Here is a 26,200-nt window from a genome sequence, read left to right on the forward strand (position 1 = left end):
AGAAGGTAGGAGGATCATTGGATCAAGTGCGTTTCCCTCAAAGGAGACTATGTCAAGAAGTAAGGGGATATGTTTACGAGACAAACATTTCTTCTTGCATTTTTAGCTGACTTATCAGACCACCTACACAATCAAATAACGAGTGAGTTTCTTGTCAGTCCGATTAGTATGTTGTTTATTGGCAGCAGGATCACACAGTCGTTTCACCAGCAAAATTTCGGACGAAGTATTTTCCTCCAAGTGTTTCAAATAAATAATTATTTTTTCCACCTGCGTTGTGGCATGTGTTTGTATCACAATTTCTTCAGATTGAACACCGACATCACTATCATCATCAACATCATCACCAAGCGATCAAATGGCGATAATTTCGTAATCCGAAATCATATCCTGTAGCAACCTGTCATCTACGTCATTAACACAAACGTGTGAGCCTGCTGGGAACTACATAAATGCTTCAACGATATAGTTTCTCAACAGTTATCCATTATCAGCCTATGCAGAGCCGCTAACTGTTTGTCCTTACACAGTACCATCTACTTTATCTTTGATGCAATTTTACATTTCCAACAAATGGAGGTAGTACAGTTCTCTATAACTCAGCGTTAACTGGCACTGTGTCAAGATCCGCGAAATGGCCGTTGGTTGAATTTAAACTGAATAACTGACGTCATCGAGTGTTGCCGCTGTTACTGTACTAAATAAAATTCGGATTCAGGGTTGGATAAACGAGGTTATTATCGAAAATCAGTTTTCTGATAAAAGCTGATTTCTGGTAAAAAACATGTACATTTTGTATTATTCGTGTTTTACGTTTAATCGTACAGTCTCGGGTCCGCATTAACCAGACGAACTAGTATAAAGGTACGAGGCGAGCTCAGGAATTTTTAAGGGAGAGTTAGATAGTAACAGCAAGCAAAATAAGCCATCAGTTAGGGAAGACGTAAATCACACAATGATAATACAAGAAATTACATATTTTGATCAGGGAAGTTCGGAGCGGCCAGTCACAAATTACCTAGATAATACTCAGAGATCAAAATGAAGCAGATCCAGTATCGAATGAGATATGCCATTATGACGCAATAATTCAAATGTTTCAAATGGTGAATGGTATATTAGTATATGCTTTAACCCATCAAATGCACAAAGTGATGAACAGTAAGATAGATTCTTCAAATAAACCAATAAATTGTGAATTAAAAAGGGAAATACTGTCACTGTAAAGTAGGATGAACTAATTATACCTTGGAACAGATTCTTTGAATGAATTAATGGACAGTAAAGTTAAAGAAATTAACGACAAGCTGGAGTTGTATGCCAATGCTCAAGCAACTGTTTGTTATAACCTTGCGGAGAAAATTAATCATGAAATTAGGATCGTCAGCGGAAAGCAAGGAACTACGAGCAAGGATATTCTTATTGAACCGAATTAATCTGTAGACATTTTGAAGGGACGAGTTCAAGCAAACAGAAAGTGCTGTCACAAAGTTTCCAGACAGCAGTTGACAACCAATTGTCCGATATTGTAATTACAATTAATACAGACTTTCATGGTCTAAGCCAAATTTGAGAGAGTGACATAGACCATCAAACCACTGACCTTAAAAACGAAGATACAGAAAGTTTGAAATCCGATACATCATAAATAAATAAGAACGTTGAAGGTCTAGAGAATGTCAAAAGCTCGATCTGACAGGAAAAATCTACCCACAGTCATTTAAGGACGTGCGTAGGAAATTGATTCCTTGAACATTCCCTGAAAAGAATTACATATTAATTGCACAAACAAAACTCAACAGATATAAGCGTAATTGGATATGTGGTGTAGTGGAAGATTACGAATGCTTAGAAGAATGTTGTACTATATTTGAGGCTGAGTTCTGGTCACACAGTGAGAAAAGCGAAGTACACTGCCGGAAAAAAAACAATATACCCTTTTAGAGGTTTCTAGTTCACTCAAGATTTATTATTGCAATAGTGCGTATGGCGTACATGAAATGATTGCGTTTACAAAAATACGATCAACTGTGTGTGAAATATTATGGGACTTAACTGCTAAGATCATCAGTCCCTAAGCTTACACATTACTTAACCTAAATTATCCTAAGAACAAACACACACAACCATGCCCGTGGGAGGACTGGAACCTCCGCCGGGACCAGCCGCACAGTTCATGACTACAGCGCCTTAGACCGCTAGGCTAATCCCGCGCGGCGATTACGTTTACAGATCAATAGCATAAGCGGTTCAGAGGTACCAGGTATCGAACCATGCTGAAATAACCATATTAGTGCGAGGTGTAGCCTCTACGGGCGTCAATACAGCTGGCATCCAGTCGATCGTACAGATTGCGAAAACTGTTCTTGGATACGTTATTCCACGCCTGCCTGACCTGTTCACGCAGTTCTGCAAGAGCTCTTGGCTGACGTGTCGCACGACCCAGTTCTCGTCCCATCATATCCCACACATTCTCGATTTGAGGCAAGTGCAGAGCTCCTACTGGCCAAGAATGTTGCTGCACGTCTTGCCGAGTAAGTTGGGTTTCAAGGGCAGTGTGTGGGTGAGCATTATCCTGTTGGAATAAGTGATCATGGGTATGCCAAAATTCTGCACATACCGAGAATTAGCTAGCGTCCGTCCAAAAACATCAGTGGTGAATGAGAGTTGTAGGTTTTCGCACGCCAGACTATAAGGCCTGGGATGGCACCAGTGTGCCTTGGACGAACCGAATCTACAAGACAGCGTTCACTAGATCTACGTACTACACGCAAACGACCATCACTTTCATGCAGGCACAACGTACCTCTATCGCTGAAGACCACGACGCACTATTCCATCTTCCAAATGATTCACTGACGGCACCAGTGCGCGGAAGACGGGCTAGAGGTGTGCATGCCCGTAGTCCCACATCCAGTAACCGGTTCTCAATAGTTCGTGTTGACACGTCTGGGCTCACGTCCTCTCGTCCGTGCTGTGGTAGCTGTACGATCTGCCACTGCTGCCCTCACAGTACGACGATCCTGGCGGGCGTCTGTGCTCTCATCTACGGCGTGAGAACGTCACGTGACCACTGATACCAGTATTGTTGCAAAATTGACGCAGCATGTACAACTTGTGTGGTAATTCCCCAAAAGGACCATCAAACCACTCGGAAGGCCTCAGTATGTCCCGTTTCAAACGCGCTCAAGGGTGTACGAAGCACTTATGTATTTCTGTGGCGTACTTGCCTGTTTGCTTCACGCGATTGCACCAAACTGAGCCTTTTGGCTGTAAGCACTCCTATTAAAGAGTAAACACAGGTGGCGCCCCGGTAGCTATGCCTCTATGCTTTCCGTTGCCGGACGACTTGAAACCACTGTCATCATTATCGGTATCAGTGCATCTACTAACTTCCAAGGTAGCATGTGCCTTCATTGGATCAAAATCGATGTCCTCTTTCCAGGTGTACTAGTTTTTTTCCGGCTGTGTATCAGGAATTCCTGAATGCTCCTCCATATCGAACAGACAGAGAAAATGATACAAAATCTTGATGTGGACAACTATCAGAAAGGTTGAGAATCTAAAAGATCTTTTAATAGCAGAACATCTGTTGCACATACTGCATATAAAATTCCCTAAGAATATTCAAGGTAACTCAGGTTCTGGCAGACAGTGGAAGTCAAACCAATGTTGTATCTCAGTCGTTTTACGAACATCTTAAAACAAAACCTGATGTGGTTGAAATGCCTGTTATAGCCGTGAAATTAATAGCTATCTGTATAGTTATCCCATCAAGTCACAAAATTTCGCGCGTTGTTTCGACCAAGGTGTTACTTTTGAACACAGATTTTTAGTAATACTTCAACTGAGTATGGAAGAATGGATCGATTGAAACACGTGATCGTTGACTATAATAACAATTGAAGTCAATTTTGATGAAGTAAATGAAATAGCTGACAATGAGTAAAAAAACCTGTGACTAGTTATATTGCCTGCATGTAATGGGTTAGGTAATAGAGCAGAGTACTATCATGTTCAGAACTTCAATGGGACTTCCTGCTTAAAGGATGAATTACAGACATACTAGACCAAGTTTTGGAATCATCACAAAACTAAGAAGTTTTGCACAATATTCCGATTCAGTATAAACAGCTATTTACAGACTAACTAGACACACACTGCAATTATGAGTATAAAGCAGAAACTCTATCGCACGAGCCATTTTGCGTGGATCGGTATCACAGTTATCTAAAAAAGAGACAGTGCAAAACGAAACAGACGATGTGGAAGAGTGACAGAATGACGAAGGATGTAAGAGCCAGTAAAATAATCCAATCATTGAAGCAACTAAAGAGGATGGTAGAGTTACAGTGATGACAGACACATGTACTCTGAAGAAAGCTGTTAAACGTGAGACAGACTGTCCAGAATGTTTAGATGAGATGTTGCAGAGATTTCATAATTTACAGTATGTGTTAAGTTTAGATCTGACAGCGGGCTGCTGGCAAATTCCTTTGGAACAGGAATCGAGAAAATTTATGGCTTTTCTCTTAGCCGGGAAATGCTATCAGTATAACGTTATTTTTCTTGGACTGAACATATCAGAGTGCTCTTAATAGCGTATTGGTAAATGAACTGACTGCTGGAATTACAATCTATGCCGATGATTTACTGATAGCAACTTCTTTATGGGAAGAACACTGCGATTAATGAACAAAGTTTTCCTTGAATTTAGAAGTGGTGGAATGACATTAAAAATAAAGAAATTCAAATTTGTGAAATTAGAATTACAATTTTTAGCCCTTCTTATAAAGACATCAGATAACTAAACACCCTCATAAGGCAGAAGCAACAACAATGTGCTCACCTCCAAAAACAAGAAAACAATGACAAGTGTTTCTAGGATTATGCAAATTTTATCACAAATTCATGGAGGGGCAAGTTTCCACTGATTCAGATTTTTGTCATTTGCTAAAGGAGATAGTATTTGTTGGGGGCAGGCAAATGCCGAAGTTTAAGGAAGTTCTCATGAAAGATCAAGTTTTACATCACTCTTATTTGATTTTACCATTCAATGTGAGAACAGATTCTTGCAAATAAGGCATCGCAGTTCATATATTCCAAGAAGCACAGGAATAAGAAAACGGAAAGCATCGTACAATAGCTTCAGCGAATAGAACACTAAGTACATGTAAAATTATACATTTTTTAAGAAGAAAGCCTTAGCGACTCTTTAGGGTTTTGAAAGAACGAAAGGATTTTTGTGGAGACACAAAGTTCTGGTTCATACTGATCGTAAGACCTTTATGTTTTTAAAAGAAATATTGTCTGCTCCGCAGCAAGATGGTTGTTATTTACACGACAATTTGCCTACGATATATATTACGTAAGAGGTCGGACAATCGCGTTACTGACACATTGTCTTCATTACTATGGGATTCTAGTAATTCAGTCAGCAAAAGTAATATAGAGAAAAAGTTTAAAATAAAGCATTTAGAATATGTCAAAGAGAGAATGAAAATAAAGAATGTATGTAAAGGCATGTGCCACCATCAGAATGTGGATGAGTGTTTGAAGTTAGTTAAGATGAAGTCTTACGTCACAGATAGTGACAGTGTGAAGTTAAGAGAATACTACATGACATATACTACCTTTGCGAAAGAATTAGAGTAGAGAAGAGTGGCGTGTATGTCGACCAGTCAAGTAAGAGTCTGATCTGATCGACTATTGTCATATACGTTTTGGCCATTGTGGACTGAAAAGTTGAGTACATATGACAACAATCCGTGACTTTCAACACGTAATGAGAAAGGTAACTGAGAGGATATGAACGTATCATAGGCGTCAAAAAGTAAAAGTGACCAATATGAGTGACTGTGATCCAATGCAAAGTTTTCAACATAGATGTATTACGAATATTGGCTACCAATTTGTGTGGACTGTTACCCATGACCTCTGGCAGCTTCACATACATATTTCCAAATTCGTTGAGCTAAGTACTTTACGTGTAGCTACGGCTAAAACAGTATTCCATAAAACTGTAGAAGATTATTGGGAAGCTGAAATCAGTATTATCTCATAATGGGCCTCAATTTATTTTTAAAATTTGGAATAATGTTATAAAGAGGGAATCACTAATCACGTATCTTCCTGCCACGTAACGAGCGATTTAGGCAGATAATTTAAATGTAAAATCGAAAAGTGTGATGGAAGAATTAATTAACTTACCACCATGACACGACCTGGATATTCCCTCCCTCCTCCAAAAAAAAGTGAAAGCTTGCTGAAGTGAGGATTAAAAGACGTGAAAAGGATCTCAACCAACAGACTTCTAATTAGGAGACATGCAATTTGTTAACACATGAGAAATTGAGTGAAATAGACAATGTGTCTGTGGTATCCACATTCCTATGGAATACTAAATGTGTGTGACAATGTAGAGCTGACACGTTGTCATAGCAGAAATTATTGGTTGAGTGTACTAAGTAATTTTATGCACAAACGACTGAAGTGTTTAACATATAATACAGTATGTAGAAATAAATCAATTTTATCAAGTTTTCGACCAACATTATTCATAAAAAGATTTTAGTAAAGAGCAAACAGTTCCTTGCTGTAATGGCTGTTATGTTAGCTAAGAAGCCAAAACATTTTCAAGTTTTCTTACTACATTATCAAAAGAAACTTGATTAGAACAGTAATCCACCACGATAATTGTTAGCTTTCAACGAGTTAATAACGTATGTGAAGTGTAGATTCAGAAGTACTGATACATTTTGTATCAGTTTCGGATTAAACAAAATGCTGCCAATGTAAAAGATCGCTAAATAAGTTAGTAAGTGATGACTGAACACATTAAGTGAAAAATGTTCAACAAATGTCGATACATTAGAGGAAGTGCATGATATGATGCTGAAATAATTACTTTTGCTTTCAGGAAAAGTTGTTGTTGTTGTTGTTGTTGTTGTGGTCTCCACTCCTCAGACTGGTTTGATGCAGCTCTCCATGCTACTCTACCCTGTGCCAGCTTCTTCATCTCCCAGTACCTACTGCAACCTACATCTTTCTGAATCTGCTTAGTGTATTCATCCCTTGGTCTTCCTCTACGATTTTTACCCTCCACGCTGCCCTCCAATACTAAATTGGTGATCCCTTGATGCCTCAACACATGTCCTACCAACCGATCCCTTCTTCTAGTCAAGTTGTGCCACAAACTTCTCTTCTCCCCAATCCTATTCAATACTTCTTCATTAGTTATGTGATCTACCCACCCATCTAATCTTCAGCATTCTTCTGTAGCACCACATTTCGAAAGCTTCTATTCTCTTCTTGTCCAAACTATTTATCGTCCATGTTTCACTTCCATACATGGCTACACTCCGTACAAATATTTTCAGAAATGACTTCCTGACACTTAAATCTATACTCGATGTTAACAAATTTCTCTTCTTCAGAAACGCTTTCCTTGCCATTGCCAGTCTACATTTTATATCCTCCCTACTTCGACCATCATCAGTTATTTTGCTCCTGAAATAGCAAAACTCCTTTACTACTTTAAGTGTCTCATTTCCTAATCTAATTCCCTCAGCATCACCCGACTTAATTCGACTACAGTCCATTATCCGCGTTTTGCTTTTGTTGATGTTCATCTTATATCCTCCCTTCAAGACGCTATCCATTCCATTCAACTGCTCTTCCAAGTCCTTTGCTGTCTCTGACAGAATTACAGTGTCATCGGCGAACCACAAAGTTTTTATTTCTTCTCCATGGATTTTAAAACCTACCCCGAATTTTTCTTTTGTTTCCTTTACTGCTTGCTCAATATACAGATTGAATAACATGGGGGAGGGGGGGGGGCGGTAGGCTACAACCCTGTCTCATTCTCTTCCCAACCACTGCTTCCCTTTCGTGCCCCTCGACTCTTATAATTGCCATCTGGTTTCTGTACAAATTGCAAATAGCCTGTCGCTCCCTGTATTTTACCCCTGCCACCTTTAGAATTTGAAAGAGAGTATTCCAGTCAACATTGTCAAAAGCTTTCTTAAGTCTACAAATGCTAGAAACGTAGGTTTGCCTTTCCTTAATCTTTCTTCTAAGATAAGTCGTGAGGTCAGTATTGCCTCACGTGTTCCAGTATTTCTACGGAATCCAAACTGATCTTCCCCGAGGTCGGCTTCTACTAGTTTTTCCATTCGTCTGTAAAGAATTCGTGTTAGTATTTTACAGCAGTGGCTTATTAAACTGATAGATCGGTAATTTTCACATCTGTCAACACCTGCTTTCTTTGGGATTGAAAGTAGTATATTCTTCTTGAAGTCTGAGGGTATTTCGCCTGTTTCATACATCTTGCTCACCAGATGGTAGAGTTTTGTCAGGACTGACTCTCCCAAGGCCGTCAGTAGTTCTAGTGGAATGTTGTCTAGTCCGGGGGCCTTGTTTCGACTCAGGTCTTTCAGTGCTCTGTCAAACTCTTCACGCAGTATCGTATCTCCCATTTCATCTTCATCTACATCCTCTTCCATTTCCATAATATTGTCCTCAAGTACATCGCCCTCGTATAGACCCTCTATATACTCCTTCCACCTTTCTGCTTTCCCTTCTTTGCTTAGAACTGGGTTTCCACCTGAGCTCTTGATGTTCATACAAGTGGTTCTCTTATCTCCAAAGGTCTCGTTAATTTTCCTGTAGGCAGTATCTATCTTACCCCTAGGGAGATAAGCCTTTACATCCTTACATTTGTCCTCTAGCCATCCCTGCTTAGCCATTTTGCACTTCCTGTCGATCTCATTTGTGAGACGTTTGTATTCCTTTTTGCCTGCTTCATTTACTGCATTTTTATATTTTCTCCTTTCATCAATTAAATTCAATAGTTCTTCTGTTACCCAAGGATTTCTACTAGCCCTTGTCTTTTTACCTACTTGATCCTCTGCTGCCTTCACTACTTCATCCCTCAAAGCTATCCATTCTTCCTCTACTGTATTTCTTTCCCCCATTCCTGTCAATTGTTCCCTTATGCTCTCCCTGAAACTCTGTACAACCTCTGGTTCTTTCAGTTTATCCAGGTCCCATCTCCTTAAGTTCCCACCTTTTTGCAGTTTCCTCAGTTTTAATCTACAGGTCATAACCAACAGATTGTGGTCAGAGTCCACATCTGCCCCTGGAAATGTCTTACAATTTAAAACCTGGTTCCTAAATCTCTGTCTTACCATTATATAATCTATCTGATACCTTTTAGTATCTCCAGGGTTCTTCCATGTATACAACCTTCTTTCATGATTCTTAAACCAAGTGTTAGCTATGAGTAAGTTGTGCTCTGTGCAGAATTCTACCAGGCGGCTTCCTCTTTCATTTCTTAGCCCCAATCCATATTCACCTACTAAGTTTCCTTCTCTCCCTTTTCCTACTACCGAATTCCAGTCACCCATGACTACTAAATTTTCGTCACCCTTCACTATCTGAATAATTTCTTTTATTTCATCATACATTTCTTCAATTTCTTCGTCATCTGCAGAGCTAGTTGGCATATAAACTTGTACTACTGTAGTAGGTGTGGGCTTCGTATCTATCTTGGCCTCAATAATGCGTTCACTATGCTGTTTGTAGTAGCTTACCCGCATTCCTATTTTCCTATTCATTATTAAACCTACTCCTGCATTACCCCTATTTGATTTTGTGTTTATAACCCTGTAGTCACCTGACCAGAAGTCTTGTTCCTCTTGGCACCGAACTTCACTAATTCCCCCTACATCTAACTTTAACCTATCCATTTCCCTTTTTAAATTTTCTATCCTACCTGCCCGATTAAGTGATCTGACAATCCACGCTCCGATCCGTAGAACGCCAGTTTTCTTTCTCCTGATAACGACATCCAGGAAAAGTTAACTATTTGAAATATTATGCATAACAGAGTAAACTACTTATATGATCAAAAGACTGATTAACTCTTTGTCAAAGACAAATATTCTCTTGGGGACACTCGTCAACACTGAATTCCATTATCGTGTAAACAGGTTGCTGTGATAGACACTAATAACTTTTAGCTCATTGAGGAATTAACTAATAAAAAATTTAATATGGTAATTAAAAATAAGAACAATATTAAGTATCTGCTTAAGTTAAATTAGCGTCACAGTGTGTCTAACAAAACGTTACACATGTTAATATAATTTGAGGCAGTAACAAATCTGAAACTTAAAAATACAGAAGACAGACACCTTCACGTACCTCTGTGTCAACGTCAACCAACAAAACCTTATAAAACAAGAGATAGTAACAAGAATTCAAGCTGGGGGAAGATGTCAAGGAGGTATGCACAACATCACGAGATCGAAGTTACTATCTAGGCAGCCAAAAACAATAATATGCCAGACCATCATCAAGCCAGTAGTGTACTATGCAAGTGAGACATGGACCCTGACAAAGAAAACAGAGAAAAACTCATCACTTCTGAAAATGAAGTACTGAGAAAAATATATGGACCAGTGAAAGAAAATGAACAGTGGAGAATAAGCAAAAACAGAGAACTCAGAAAATTATACACACTGCCGAAGCGAGTGTGAAAGTTAACAGACTAAGATGGTATGGACATGTGAGGAGGAGATGGCAGAACACAGTAATAAAGGCTGTAATGGATGGAGAAGTTGAAGGAAAGATACCACTGGAACGGCCGAGAATGAGATGGGAGACATGCAGGTACTGGGTCTGGGAGATGAAGATGCAGATGACAGAAAAGTGTGGAAGCTGGACTGAGTGAGGCCAAGGACTGGCTGCAGTTTGTGTGGCCAGTAGAAGAGTAAGAGTAACAATTAGGATTTTTGGCGGTATGATTTTATGCCTTATGTATATATCAATGTTTTTTACTTATCTAACAGAATCTTACAATGTATACTGTTTGTGGCAAGCAACAATCTTTATGCCATTACTTCATAACGTATTTACTTAGCAAGTAATGTATTCTTTCTTTGTAAAATTATCATGCAGTGCATGTGTATTTTCAGAATTATTACAAGTACAGACAACACATGTAACATACAGACAACTGTGGTGCAATTTCTGGCATTTCTTTGATCTCTTCTTGTCATTACAGATCAATCAAATGTGGGACACATATAACACAACAACACAGTACTTCATAATTATCACATTAATTCTTTTTGCTTTTTCTATATTTTTTCATATTATAATTGTGTATAATTTATCATTTTCTTGTCTATATTAAATTTTTAAGGGTTTGTAAAGTAAATTAATTACAAACTATTTAAAAACAATGTTGGAAGCAATGTAGTTGACACACAGGCATAGTCACGATCTCTGCTACATAAACAACAAGCAATAACCAAAGATACTATCAGGATGGCACTAACATCTTTGGTATGTGAGAGTGTGCACAGCAAAGGGAGACAGAAGTTAACAATGAGTGAGGTGAGATGTGAATAACTGTGAAAGTGTGAACAAAATTTAGTGTGTGACCTTCATGCTGAGAAAATGTTTGACAAAAGTCTTTGTGAGGAGAATGAGTTACCAGAGGTATGGGCCACAGTAAACTGTTTATTTGAGACTAGTTTCCAGAGTATTAATGGAATAAAAGTACTGGGTGCTCAAATATATTTAATTCTGCTCGTAAATGGAACAAGAGACTTGGCTAAAGCTGTTGTCATCAACTTATTACATGGTGCCTAAAGCAGGTCCACCTCAAAGTAAGCCGGCCGGAGTGGCCGAGCGGTTATAGGCGCTACAGTCTGGAATCGCGTGACCGCTACGGTCGCAGGTTCGAATCCTGCCTCGGGCATGGATGTGTGTGATGTCCTAAGGTTAGTTAGGTTTAAGTAGTTCTAAGTTCTAGGGGACTGATGATCTCAGAAGTTAACTCCCATAGTGCTCAGAGCCATTTGAACCATCTGAACCTCAAAGTAAGGCTGCAATTTCAGAAGTTTAGAAATGTAAAATACTTTCCAGCATAGCAGAATCATTTACTGAACATCACAGTTTTTATTAATTTTAATTCTTATCATTTTCCAGTCATTATAATAGCTGAGTGGCAAGTGATTTAAGCAAGGTCTGTTATGAAAATACTCATTATACCAGAAGTAAATTTTTCATTATGCTACTTATGTGAAAGAGAAACTTTACAATCTAACTAAAAGCATTCATCAAATTTTGCAAGCTTGACTACGTTTATTATCTTCTCGATAAGAAGACTTATTAAGCATCAAAATTAATTTGTCTGCCAGGTAACAGCATGGTCAGGTGGCACAATTACGATCATTTCGGACAAATGTTATTGTAGCTGGAGATATATCGAGAAAAGAAATAATTTTAACTGTGGCACTTGTTCTTGGATTTTTAATGAATATGTAACACAAATATCAGACAGTTACAAATGTTGGTATAACCACAAAAAAGGGTTACAGAATTGAGAAAAATCGATCGAAATTGTACTACACTAGGTACAATTGTGATAACTTTCTGGTACAACTTTGATCACTGACATCTTCCACATAAAAAGAACTTTTTCCTTCGGGCACCAACACATACATTGTTCTTGTTGCATTTGTTCTTTGCTTTCCTTGCGCCCTGTTGAAAAAGTTTTGCTGCGGAAGTTTTCCAGGTTTTCATCTGAAGTGAGTCTAGCTGATGTCTGTGTTTTCCTCTGCCGAGACGATAATTTTTTTTCTGGACTTTACAAAATGTCCTTGACAGCATCGTGCTGAGAAATGGTACTGGACCGTGGCGTTACGGATTTGCCGTGTTCTTCAGTTACATCTTTTGAAGATAAGGGTTCTTCTCCCATAATGCTGTTAGTAGCTTGAGTGGTGGAGATTGAAGGAGCAGAAGCCTCCAATATCGTTGATGGTGCAAATTTCTCTTCGGGAACAATGTCTTTGCAAGAGGCATTATTCCTGTACATTGGAACCCTTTGACTGCGCACCCAACGAACGCAGTTTTTCTCCAGGCCTCACAGAAAATATTATAGAATCGTTGTTTTGTAATGCTTTCATTGGGATTGCGATGAACCCAGTCAGTTGCATTTCTGTGATACTGAGCCTTTAGGGGCTCAAAGAAAGTTCTGTCTAATGGTTGCAGTACATGTGTACTGTGCGGAGGCAACCCCAGAAGTTCTGTTCCATTTTCCCGACAATACTCTACAGCATCTAAGCTGGTATGGCTGCCATGGTTGTCAATAATAAGAAGTGTAATAGGCCTACCCATTGTTTTGTATTTCTTGAAGTGTCGAAGCCAGACCATGAACAATTCTTCATTAATGTACCCCGATTCACTCATCTCCGTAATGGAACAAGGAGTAAGCCACTCGAAATTCATGACGTTTCCTCACACCTTTAAAAATTACCATTGGTGGTAAATATATACCATTTGCATTCATGCATGCAGCAACAGTCACATTTTGTCCTCTTTCCACGTTTGGTAGTGAAACAACTTCTTGCTTTCCTTTACGACTTACTATTTTTGTGAGTCTGTTGTTAAGAGGAAACCCGGATTCATCCATATTATAAATACGCTCTGGTTTATCAAAAAAATCATATTCCTTTAAGATTTCTTCTCAATTCTGAAAATATTTACTTACTTCTGCTTTATTTAAGCCCTCAACTCTGGCTCGTGAAAGACCCTCGGGTTTTCTCAGGCTAGGGTGAGTGTGTCTGTTAACAAATGCTCTAAACCAATCAGTTCCAGCAACCTTGCTTTCTAAGTTCCATGGATGATTCAAATTATTTTTCTCAGCTAACCGAAATGCAGCTTTTCGTAACTGTAGTGGCGACAGACCCAATCCTCACTGTTATAGGAATAAAGCTCTCTGGACCAAAGCATCTTCCATTTCAGAACGGAGTACCGTTGGATGACCAATTCTGTTTTCTATAGGACTAGTTGGAGTTAATCCAGCTGGCATTTTCATTTTAGTTTGCAGTTCACCATGTAAAGTGCTGAAAGGAATGTCATGTAATTCTGAAGCAGCTCGAAGGTTCGAATGTCAACTCATTACACTCTTTATTGCCTCATCTAATGCAGCTGGACTCCATTTATTGTAGATTTTCATTTCTGCTCGTTTTCGTGGCATCTAGAAAATGAGAGGTGGCTTTAAAATCGTGTAGGAAAATGTTTAAATATACAGAATTTATCTGCAATAATTGTGTTATGTGTCTGTGGTGACCAATCGTGACGGACTAAACTAAAAATGTGCACTGATCGAAACTGTACTAAGGTATCGAAATTGTACCAATTTTCAGATCGAAAATAGTAGTGAATTGTGCCAAGAGATGCCAACACATATCACAGAGGCTTTCTCTGTAGGTGCCTCAGAACACGCTCGAACGGAAAACAAGTTTATAACCTCACTAATATAAAATTTACAAGCGCGTGGAAACTAGAACATCTGTAAGAGAGTATTATAATAAGTAGCTTCACTTACCTCTTAACACAAAAAATTTATATCTCCGTAGCACAAAGTGGTGTACTCTTGGAAAAGACAGGAGAAGCTATAGTAACCTGCTACACTACAACGCCACACGAAGCCAAGTGCTACCAACACTACGAGACTGACAAATGGCGCGAAACCTTATGTTGATCGGAATTGTACTTACATTGAAATTGTACCACCTTACCCTACATGATTATTTCAACAGTATTATGTAACTATGTGCTTATTTACGTGTTGTGGAAACATGGCTTTCGTGCCTTTGTCATTGCCTGCTCTAATTGCCGATAACTGTGATGTAATCAATGTTCAGCTATTTTTTTCCAGTAACGAGCTTATTTATTAGAAGGAAGTGGTTAGTGAAATTTGAAGACATTGAACATTATAGGGCAATATCGTTCCTCTGCTATTACTGCATTACTTGTTGCAGTTAGCAGATTACTTCTGACTCTGACTTACTGCAGATTGTTCACTGTCATGATAATTAACTCTGAAACATTTTGTAACATATTGTTTTTCCAGTTTAGTTCCTGCTTGCAGAAATTTCTATGATTGTTAGATAAATTCAGTTTCAACACAACATAATCAGTTTCATAACTTTTGTCCGTAAAGGGACTGTTGACCGTATTATGTCATCAAAAACTACAGTTTTGCTAAATTTCAGGTTCATAAATGATAGAATTCACGTTAACTAATTGAAATTAGTTAACCATTTTACATATTTTTGTTTATGACATTCTTAGTACAACTTATTTGGACGGAATTACAAACTTTCAGTAGAACACTATCCGCATTCCGTCGGTACAAAATTCTCCACAATAGACGGTTATTCTGAAAATTACAGAAAATCTGGTTATACGTGTCATCAATGAAGCAGAGAGTGTAGTTATGTTAGAAATTGAGCCATAAATTCTGTACACTGCCAAAGAAAAATTCATACATCATAAAAGATAAATTTAAACGATAGTAACGATCTACGTGTAGACCACTGTTCAGACGTCTGGGAATAGCAGTACCCGTACGTCTATACCATCTCTTGGTGTCTGTATTATCTCTCCTCTTGCTGCTCCATGTGTGACTAATGACTGTTCCACAATAACTTGGATAGTGAAGGTTCAGATATAAGAACACCTACATTAACGGTCACCAACGTTAGTTTACTAATTCTTTTATCATGCAGCCCCCCACAAAGATTCGCAATAAATGCTATTAGACTGCGCGCCACAGGGTATCACTAAATTTTTCACACCGTATTTTTAGATGGCATTACGACTCCTGGCACAGATACACAATTTCAGTTTACAATGTATCTCTTGTGCAGTATGCTCATTACTTCTTGTTGAAAAGTTAATCGCGTTATTCAGTCTGTAAACTTGTTGGACTGCTGCATGTTATCGTATGAAGTAGCCAGACTGGACAAACAGTTGGCCACTCCCAGGGGTCATCACGCTAATACCGTGTTAAAACGCCACTATTATTGATAAAGGTTTCATTTCAGTAAGATGTAAATGTCGTGTGACTACGTCACTACGGGCTCCCGCCGGGTGCAAGTCTTTCGATTTGACGACATTTCGGCGACTTGCGCGTCGAAGAAGAGTGTCCACAAGTTTCTTCAGGTATGCCATATTCAGCACAACCCACGCAACTATGATTAGATCCTGGAGAGCTGTCAGATTGCGGGGATGTTGGTTGCTACATTTCACCTGCTGTTCCACATGGTGCCACACATTTTCTACGGGATTAAGACTGGGTGACCGACAGGGTACGGTTCAACCCGTCTCCGGCCATCCTGATTTAGGTTTTCCGTGATTTCTCTAAATCGCTTCAGGCAAATGCCGGGATGGTTCCTTTGAAAGGGCACGGCCGATTTCCTTCCCCATCCTTCCCCCACCCGAGCTTGCACTCCGTCTCTAATGACCTCGTTGTCGACGGGACGTTAAACACTAAGCTCCTCCTCCTCTTCCTCCACCGACAGGGTGCCTAAGTATTCACCAAACCAGGAACTCAGCGAGCCATATGAATGCAACTGATGTATACTTGGAAGACGAGAGTGTCGTTAGAGTGTAGATGGAAGGTCAACATTTGCTTACCGAAAATGTTCTAAATATTTTCACGGTACCGTCTCTAATGACTTCGATGTCGACGGAACGTTATACTCTAATCTTTCTTTCTTCATTTTCATGATAACCTGAATATGTGGGCTCAAGTCATAGAACGAGAAAAACCTCCCCCTCCCTTCAAAAAAAAAAAAAAAAAAAAAAAAAAAAAAAAAAAAAAAAAAAAAAAAAAAGACAAAAATAGAAAGAAAGAAAGAGAAGAAAGCCACACACAACCATGTAATTCGGAACTATTCCGGACCTTTGCGAGGTACCCAACTCCTGATGTACATTTCATGGCGTTCCTTTCTAAATGTTCTCTAGGAATCTGATGAGATGGAACTGCACTCACTGATACCAGCCATTCCTGTCCGGTTTGAAACTTTTAGTAATTGACAAGGCACGGCATTTGTTCAAGTCCCTGTCAGTTGGGATTTTCCAAGACGACATTTCTTACGCTATGTTAAGTGGTTTGAGTGATCATTCCTTGTAGACATGTTGAAGATGCCGGCAACGGCGCAAATGGCTTTTTAGCGCTAGACAGACAAAGCTGCTGTCAGTACTGCTTGAAAGCCACACTTGCCGTGTGAGCGCTTAGGCACTGCGCAAGCAACATTTCGTTACGTGACTGGTCGTGTTAGGCGTGCGAAACAGCTGCTCAGAACCCAATTTAACTGACAGCGGTCTTCTTTCGCCTTAGGGAGCGTATTGGCTCACACTTTCTAGTGTTAAAAACCCTTCCTTTCAAAATACTACGAAGGGTGTATATAACACATATTTATTGTGAAAGCAGGTTGCTTTTGTTCATGATTTCAACACACCATATTATTCTCCACTCTTTTGATTAAAACAACCTGTTTTTTAACAGGATCTCCATTCAATGAGGCGACATTACGCCACCTCACAGTAAGGACCTGTACACCCGCATGGTACCAGTCTACCGGCCAACCTCTGAAACAACGTCTTGCTGGATCAATAACCTCCCCATCATCCACATAATGCTTCGCGCAGTGTACATCCTTCATTGGGGCAGACAGGTAGAAGTTGGAAGGTGCGAGATCCGGACTGTAGGGTGGATGGGGAAGAACAGTCCAATGCAGTTTTGTGAGCTCCTCTCAGGTGTGCAGACCTGTGTGAGGCATTGCGTTATCGTGGAGAAGGAGAAGTTAGTTTGCATTTTTGTGGCGACGAACACGCTGAAGTCGTTTCCTCAGTTACCTGAGGTTAGTACGATACACTTCAGAGCTGGTCGTTGCACCGTGGTTGGGGACATCAAACAGAATAACCTCTTCAGAAACTCAGAAGAACGTCGCCATGGCTTTACCTGCTACGGGTGAGGCTTTGAACCTTTTCTTCTTGGTAGAGGTGGTGCAAAGACACTACATGGATTGCTGTTTTATTTCCGGTTCAAAGTGATGAGCCCATGTTTCATCACCCGTGACGACGTTCGACCAAAAGTTGTCTTGATCAGCCCAAGCAATTCCCAATTCCGCATATATGGTCCTTCGTTGCGTGTATGATCTTCAGGTAGGCTGCTAGGAACCCAGTGAGTACACACTTCTAAGTACCCCAAATTTTGAATGAATGTGTCAGCACTACCAACAGAGACGTCTAGTTGTGTGCCAAGGTGTTAGATTGTGAGCCGTCGATCACCTCGAATGAGGGTGTCCGTACCTTTCAACATTGCAGGAGTCACAGCTGTGTGAGGCCGGCCGGCATGTGGGAGGTCGGACACGTATGTGGGACCTTGTTGCGATGATGATCGGCGGCTAGCCCAACGAGTCAGCGTGCTTTTGTTCACTGCCAGGTATTAGTACATATTCTGTAAGCGCCTAGGAATATCTGCGATGCTCTGGTTTTCCGCCAAAAAAAAAAAAAAAAAAAAAAAAAAAAAAAAAAAAAAAAAAAAAAAGCAGCTCAATGACAGCTCTCCGCTTACAGAGGTCGTTTTGAAGGCTACGTATAGTGCAGCCACCTATGAGAACTTCATGAAACCATAGTGGCTGAAGCAGGCATATTCCTTGGTCTTCCAAAACAAATTCCACATTTTCCGACAGAAAACGCTCCTTATAGTACTGGTCTTTGCAATGTCCTACACAGCGACAGCAGCGGAACATACAAGATCAAGGTGACAAGTGCCAATCGTCCAGCAGATATGGAAGAATATCCCACCAGACGCACCCTTCGCAGATGAATGGGATCATAAATTCCCTCAAATAGGGACTTGGCACCAACTATGTCATGCTAGTGTTCCAAGCCATCAAAATCGCATTGGGCCTTGCTTGTGCTACATCACTGTTTGCGTCTCTCTAAGCAATTACTCTAAATTCCACTGGCTCGTTGTCTATCTGTCCTCAGAATCGTTTCTAATCTGATTTCTTGTTGTTCTCTTACTATGCAGAAGGGTGATTTTGCTAAATGGGGAAAAACGACGATAAGGAGCCAAAATGGTCGTAGGGAGATATGACCGGAAATGCTTTACTAGGAAGGTACATAGACTTGAAGGTGGAGATAAAGAAGTTTGAGAAAGCCTCCAGCAGCAGCATCAGGCAGAGGATCCACCAGCGTGGGGTCAGCCAGACGACTGTGTGTAACATTCTCCATGTCAAATGCCACCATCCATATGACTTATAATGCGTGCAGGACTTGCCTCCTTGGCGACGATTTTGTCGCTGGTTTGTCGCAAATGCCATCACGGAGCTGGGATTACTGTCATCCTTCCTATTCACATATGAGTCAACCGTTACGAAGGGCGGTTTTGTCGACCTTCACAACACTCACTCACCTGTGAGCTACAGTGACTACCCATGGTATTGTGGCCGCAAACTATCAACTCCGTTTCTGCCTCTTTATGTAATTGGTGACTACTGGCGACCATCGCGTAGCACCACTCGTCCTTCCGCAACACCACTTCCTGCACGTCACCCTAAACCCCTCCTCCCCCCTGGAAGACGTGCCCTTGGTGATACGATGGGCAATGTGGCTGTTACGTGCAAATGCTCCAACTCACTGTCCTCTTAAATATGGAGCTAAACACATGTCCAGACAGAACATCATGTGTGCTTTCAGTCATTGAAACCTACATTGCCATATGCCTTTTATCTCCACCTTCAAGACAATGTACCTCGCTTGGAACCTATGTCCGGCCATATGTCCATATGGGTAGAGTTATACTTGACAACCACAATGAATTAATAATTGGTTCCTTTTATCGATCCACACGACTCAAATGATTCACTTGCTAAACCGTTCAAAGAAAACTTGAGTATCATCTCAAATAGGAACCCCATTCATACAATGATAGTTGGTAGTGACTTCAATCTACCCTCGATATGGTGGCCAAAACGCATGTTCAAAGCCGTTGGCAGGCAAAAAACGTCATTAGAAATTGTACTAAACGCTTTCTCCAAAAAATTATTTTGAGCAATTAGTTGAGGAGCCTACTCGAAGTGTAAATGATTGCGAAAAGATACTTGATCCCTTAGAAACCAATCGGTAGCATCATGACGGATACAGGTGTGATTAACCACAAGGTCATTGTAGCGATACTGGCCACCGCAACATCCAAACCCAACGCAAAACACATCCATGTAAAAAACCAGACAAAAATTTCCATGATGCCTTCGTTAGAGATGGTCTCCACCCCTCCCCAAGTAGATATATGTGTGTACACCAGATGCAGCTTAAATTCAAGGTCATAGTATCGGTTGCAAATCGAGTGATTTAATCAAAATAATTTAATAAAAGATGGCACTGATTCCCCATGGAGCACAAAATCTGTCAAAACACTGTTGTAGACGCAAAGGAAAATCCAGCCAAATTTAAAATTACACGAAATGTTCAACATTGGCGATGGTTTACTGAAGCTCAGTGCGAGATGCTTTTAACAGCTTCTGTAAAAAAATTCTATCTCGAAATCTAACAGAAAATCCAAAGAGATTCTGGTCGTATGTTAAGTACACCAGTGAATCAAGAACAGCTGCCAACGTGAGTAACATAGAAGTAGACACCCTAGGCGTAGCGAAGCAGCTTATGTCACCAAATAACGGCATGTCTTCCAATCCAGATAGTATTCCAACTAGGTTTCTTTCAGAGTATGCTAACACAACAGCCCCTTGCTTATCAATCATGTACAACCGCTCGCTCGTTGAAAGATCCGTACTTAACGACTGGAAAGGTGCACGAGTCACACCAATACTCAAGAAAGGAAGTAGGACTAATCCGATGAATTACAAGCCAATATCACTGACGTCTATTTGCAGTAGGATTGTGGAACATATACTGAACATTATGAATTACCTTGAAGAAAGTCAGCACGGATTCAGGAAATGCTGTATATTCCTGTGAAACACAACTAGCTCTTTATTCGGACGAAGTAGTAAGTGCTATCGACAAGGGATCCTAAATGGATACTATATTTCTAGATTTTCAGAAGACGTTTGACACCGTTCCTCACAAGATATTTCTAATCATATCGCATGCTTAAGGACTGTCGGTTCACTCAAGCAGCTGGATTCGTGATTTCCTGCTATTTCTGTCAGAAGCAATTCAAAGTATGCTGATACAACAGCTCCGTATCAATCAATTATGTACAAATGTGGTAATCGGTGGAAAATAATCGAGTGAAACAGAAGTGATACCTGGCGTTCTTAAGGAAAGTATTTTACGTCCTCTACTGTTCCTAATTTGTATAAGCGATTTAGGAGACAATGTGACCAGCTCTGTTAGCATGTTTGCTGATGATACTGCCTTTGATCATATAGCGAATAGAGGCAGTTGTGTCTGAATAAGGAACAGTGTGAGCACGTCCACATGAGTACAAAAATATATTCGATATATTTCGGTTACACGATAAATCATACAAATTTAAAAGGTATCAATTAAAATAAATACCAAGGAATTACAGTTACGAACAACTTAAATAGGAACGATCACATAGAAAATACTGTAGCGAACACAAACCAAACACTGCGTTTTATTGGTAGAACATTAGACTGTCTACACTACGCTTGCCCATTATCTGCTATTGCTGTGCGGTATGAGATGTTTAGTAAATATAAACGGTGTCACTGACATGATAAGTGAGCTGGGATGGCAATCGTTAAAACAAAGGCTTTTGCGACTGCGACGAGATGTCGTCACGAAATTTCAATGAGCAGCTTTCTCCTTAGAATGTGAAAGTATTTTCTCCAATCTACATAGGGAGAAATGATCATCGTAACAAACCAAGAAGAATCGGAGCTCGTACAGACATACTTAAGTCTTTGTTTTTCCCACGCGCTGTTACAAGTGGAACGGTAGAGAAATGGTCAGAAGTAATTCAAAGATGCCTGTGCAAGGCACTTATGTGTAATTGCACAGTAGTCATGTAGATGTTGATTTTTGTTGCTCCTTATCTTTTCAGTGTTCGTTTCTTGCACTTTGTACCCAGTTAGCAAAATCATCCTGTACAAACACATTCCTTATCTTCATTTAACACATAAGACTTGGTTACTCACAAATTGTGCTGGATTTTCATGAAACACTGTACGTGACATATTGGGAAAATATTACGATGAAGTTGTTTGGAAACGACTTGCTTCACGAAGGTGGTTAGTGAAAGCTGTTCGGCTACCAAAAGCTTTAACATATTTGACAATGAGAACAGCCCTCGTCTTCTTTCATGACAGTGCATTCCATTAGTGTCAACAGCATCAAAGAAAATTCGTTTTAATGAATTCCTTTACCGGCAACTGGTATCAGCATGTGATGAGCAAAGCAACACTAGACTCATACGGAGAGATTCACCTTGCGTATTAAGTTTACAGTGTGGATACTGAAATGTTTTCTGACAGTTGTAGTAATATGAATAAAGCAAATATCTTCATGAATGCAGGTTTCTGGCCTTACCCAGGGTCGTTCAATACTTGTCGCAACGCGGACAAGATGCGTTCCTTTGTGGTTTCGAGGAGGGGTAACAGCACCGCGACGCCCTTGTCGACCAAGGCTATGCTGTTCCTGTGCTGGTCGGCGAAGAGCGGAATAGTTACCATGGGAACGGCGTTGTACACCGCCTCTATGACTCCCAGCTGGCCGCCATGCGTCATGAAGACTCGAATCCCGGGGTGACCTAAGAAAGCAACAAAAAGTTTACGTGTTTACGTTCTGTTGCTTGTTCGCCTAATGGGAACTTGCGCCCCTATGCATTTGTAAGTGTATCAAAACCTACCTTTGGACCCAAAGTGCTTTGACAATGCATTAAATTTCTAATGCTTAATGAGTAAATGACGAGTGTCACGCACCTTCGTAATATGAACTGAAAGTTCATTGTTACTTTTTTATCTAGTACTAATAAATGATTGAGTGGCCATGTGCACTGTGCATGTGTGCATTCTGATCTGCGCTGACTGTAATGTGAGGTGTGGCTATAAAAGAACGGATGTGTTGGTGTCAAACATATTATTTCAAACACATACATATTTAGTTATTGTCACGCTCAGTATATTCCCCTCTTCCATGGCTACAATAGTCGATGCGAATTTTCTATTGATAGAAACAGTGCTGGAATTCTTCCTCTGAGAACTTCTTGATGACTCTTGCCACCTTTCCTTTCACTGCATCAGCGGACTGAAATCGTGTTCCTTTTAATGCAGATTTCACCTTGGGGAATAGAAAAAAGGCACGTGACGCTACATCAAGGGAATGAGGTGGGTGCTCTAGCAACGGGTGCTGCAGTATGCTAGAAACCTCTTTGACAGATAATGCGGTATGAGCCGGTGCGTTGTGTTGATGCAGAACCCAGGAGTTGTTCTTCCACATTTCCGGTGTTATTTTCTTATTTTCTCAACGAGTTGACCCACAACCTCAAAGTATTAGTATAGGTCAATAATTTGACTTTATAAACCCAGTGAAGATACACAATTCCATGAACATCGGAAAAAAATAATCATAATCGCTTTGAATCTTGATTGCTCATGCGAGCTTCTTTCGCTCTCGGCGAAGTTGGTCTTCCAGTGCATGGATTGACGGTTAGTTTCTGGAACATAAGTGAAAGAAATTAGGATCATTTGCATTGGGGCACAGTGTCAGTAAAGATCGTGAGAATTTTCGGCATAACTTTGGCACACACTTTTCTCACGTTAAATTGGTTACATAAAATTTGTCTTGCGCGTTCTTTGTCCATTTCTACAGTTTCAGCAGTCGATCAAATACTCAAAAAACGGCCATATCGAAACATATTACCTTCTTTTTCGAGATTTTCATCCGTTTTTGATGTTGAATGGCGTCCCCGGCGTGAGTCATCTTCGACGTCAACTCCACAATCTTGGAAACTCTTGAATCACTCAAAAACTCGCGTACGTGATAAACAGTTCTAGCCATAGACATCTCTTGCTAAACGATAGGTTTCAGTAGCAGTTTTTCCAAGTTACATGTGAAACTAAATGACAGTTCATTGCTCTATTATTACACTTACACTTACAAAAACGAAGGCCACACTGGTTTCTCTACAAACACCAGAGACGCCGCGTTCCACTGAGAAGGCTTGACGCTTCACAGCTATTGGCTGTTTACCTTTTACGCATGAGTAATTACTCTGTGATAGCACCAGTCTGGTTATTTTACAGCCACACGTAGCATAATATTGAAAAAAATTCGAATATCTAATCGCCAGTCCTTCCTAATTTGTCATCTGCTCTCCATATTTCGTTTCTATTCTCTGTTTCAACTTGTAACTTAATTACCACCGTCATTCAGGTCATATTTTAAATAATATAGGCAACTTCAAATTTTTTATCAAGTCACCAAACAAAGTACAAGCACCCTTCTGGCTTGCGTCCACCCTCTACGACAGCTACCAGAATAAGCAGGATAACTACACTACTGGCCATTAAAATTGCTGCACGACGAAGATGACGTGCTACAGATGCGAAATTTAGCCGACAGGAAGAAGCCGCTGTGATATGCAAATGATTAGCTTTTCAGAGCATTCACACAAGGTTGGCGCCGGTGGCGACACCTACAACCTGCTGACATGAGGAAAGTTTCCAACCGATTTCTCATACACAAACAGCAGTTGACCGGCGCTGCCTGGTGAAACGCTGTTGTGATGCCTCGTGTAAGGAGGAGAAATGCGTACCATCACGTTTCCGACTTTGATAAAAGTCGGATTGTAGCCTATCGCGATTGCGGTTTATCGTATCGCGACATTGCTGCTCGCGTTGGTCGAGATCCGATTGTTAGCAGAATATGGACTCGGTGGATTCAGGAGGGTAATACGGAAAGCCGTGCTGGATCCCAACGGCCTCGTATCACTAGCAGTCGAGATGACAGTCATCTTATCCGCATGGCTGTAACGGATCATGCAGCCACGTCTCGATCCTTGAGTCAACAGATGGGGACGTTTGCGAGACAACAACCATCTGCACGAACAGTTCGACGACGTTTGCAGCAGCATGGACTATCAGCTCGGAGACCATGGCTGTGGTTACCCTTGACGCTGCATCACAGACAGGAGCGCCTGCGATGGTGTATTCAACGACGAACCTGGGTGCACGAATGACAAAACGTTATTTTTTCGGATGAATCCAGGTTCTGTTTATAGCATCATGATGGTCGTATCCGTGTTTGGCGACATCGCGGTGAATGCACATTGGAAGCGTGTATTCGTCATCGCCATACTGGCGTGTGCCATTGGTTACACGTCTCGGTCCCCTCTTGGTCGCATTGACGTTACATTTTTAGATGTGTTACGACCCGTGGCTCTACCCTTCATTCGATCCCCGCGAAACTATACATCTCAGCAGGATAATGCACGACAGCATGTTGCAGGACCTGTACGGGGCTTTCTGGATGCAGAAAATGTTAGACTGCTGCCCTGGCCAGCACATTCACCAGATCTCTCACCAATTGTGGCCGAGCAACTGACTCGTCACAATGCGCCAGTCACTCCTATTGATGAACTGTGGTATCGTGTTGAGGCTGCATAGGCAGCTGTACCTGTACACGCCATCCAAGCTCTGTTTGACTCAATGCCCAAGCGAATCAAGGCCGTTATTACGGCCAGAGGATGTTGTTATGGGAACTGATTTCTCAGGATCTATGCACCCAAATTGCGTGAAAATGTAATCACATGTCAGTTCTACTATAATATTTTTGTACAATGAATACCCGTTTATCATCTGCATTTCTTCTTAGTGTAGCAATTTTAATGGTCAGTAGTGTAATTTTTTTCTTCTTCCGCTGATGACAAATGAAAATGAGCAGCACCTTTCAGGTATTCTGTCACGCTTCCACGACCCATATTACAGCGCTGATTACATGCAACCGACTGGCAAATGCTTTCCACTTCACTTTCTTGACTTCGTCACAGTTGGACGGTCACGTCACGGGCTGGCACCACACCAACTACAGCGTTCCAAAGCGAGCAGTGTGATTTTTTATGGATGTAACAGCTTTTTTGATGGATGGGCTTGCCTGTGGTTGTGGTAATGCGGATGGTTTACGAAGACGCAGTGGATCACGATTGGGAAGCATTAAGGACGCTGGATCCCAAAGCAGCACTGAGGAGTGAGTCGACCAGGCGCCAGTGTCCAGTTTACGAGACAGTCGGGCGCAAGCACCATGTTGCCCACCCTGCCCGCCATTTCGTTGATATGCAACGGAGACAGTTCCGCTTCTATCACTGAAGGAAACATTGTTCAGTGCTGTTCAGCTC

The 26,200-nt window shown here is 40.7% G+C and overlaps 1 protein-coding gene across 1 annotated transcript in view; it reads right to left on the reverse strand.

Moving 5' to 3' along the window:
- The window catches only part of LOC124795392 (UDP-glucosyltransferase 2-like), a 716,702-nt gene that overhangs the window by 7,167 nt on the left and 683,335 nt on the right, over window positions 1–26,200 (reverse strand). The window contains exon 6 of the mRNA XM_047259404.1: window positions 22,396–22,615. Within this exon, the coding sequence (XP_047115360.1) occupies window positions 22,396–22,615 (220 nt within the window). The remainder of the gene's footprint in view (window positions 1–22,395; window positions 22,616–26,200) is intronic.

Source organism: Schistocerca piceifrons, chromosome 4 (assembly GCF_021461385.2).
Source record: "Schistocerca piceifrons isolate TAMUIC-IGC-003096 chromosome 4, iqSchPice1.1, whole genome shotgun sequence".
Lineage (NCBI taxonomy): Eukaryota > Metazoa > Arthropoda > Insecta > Orthoptera > Acrididae > Schistocerca > Schistocerca piceifrons.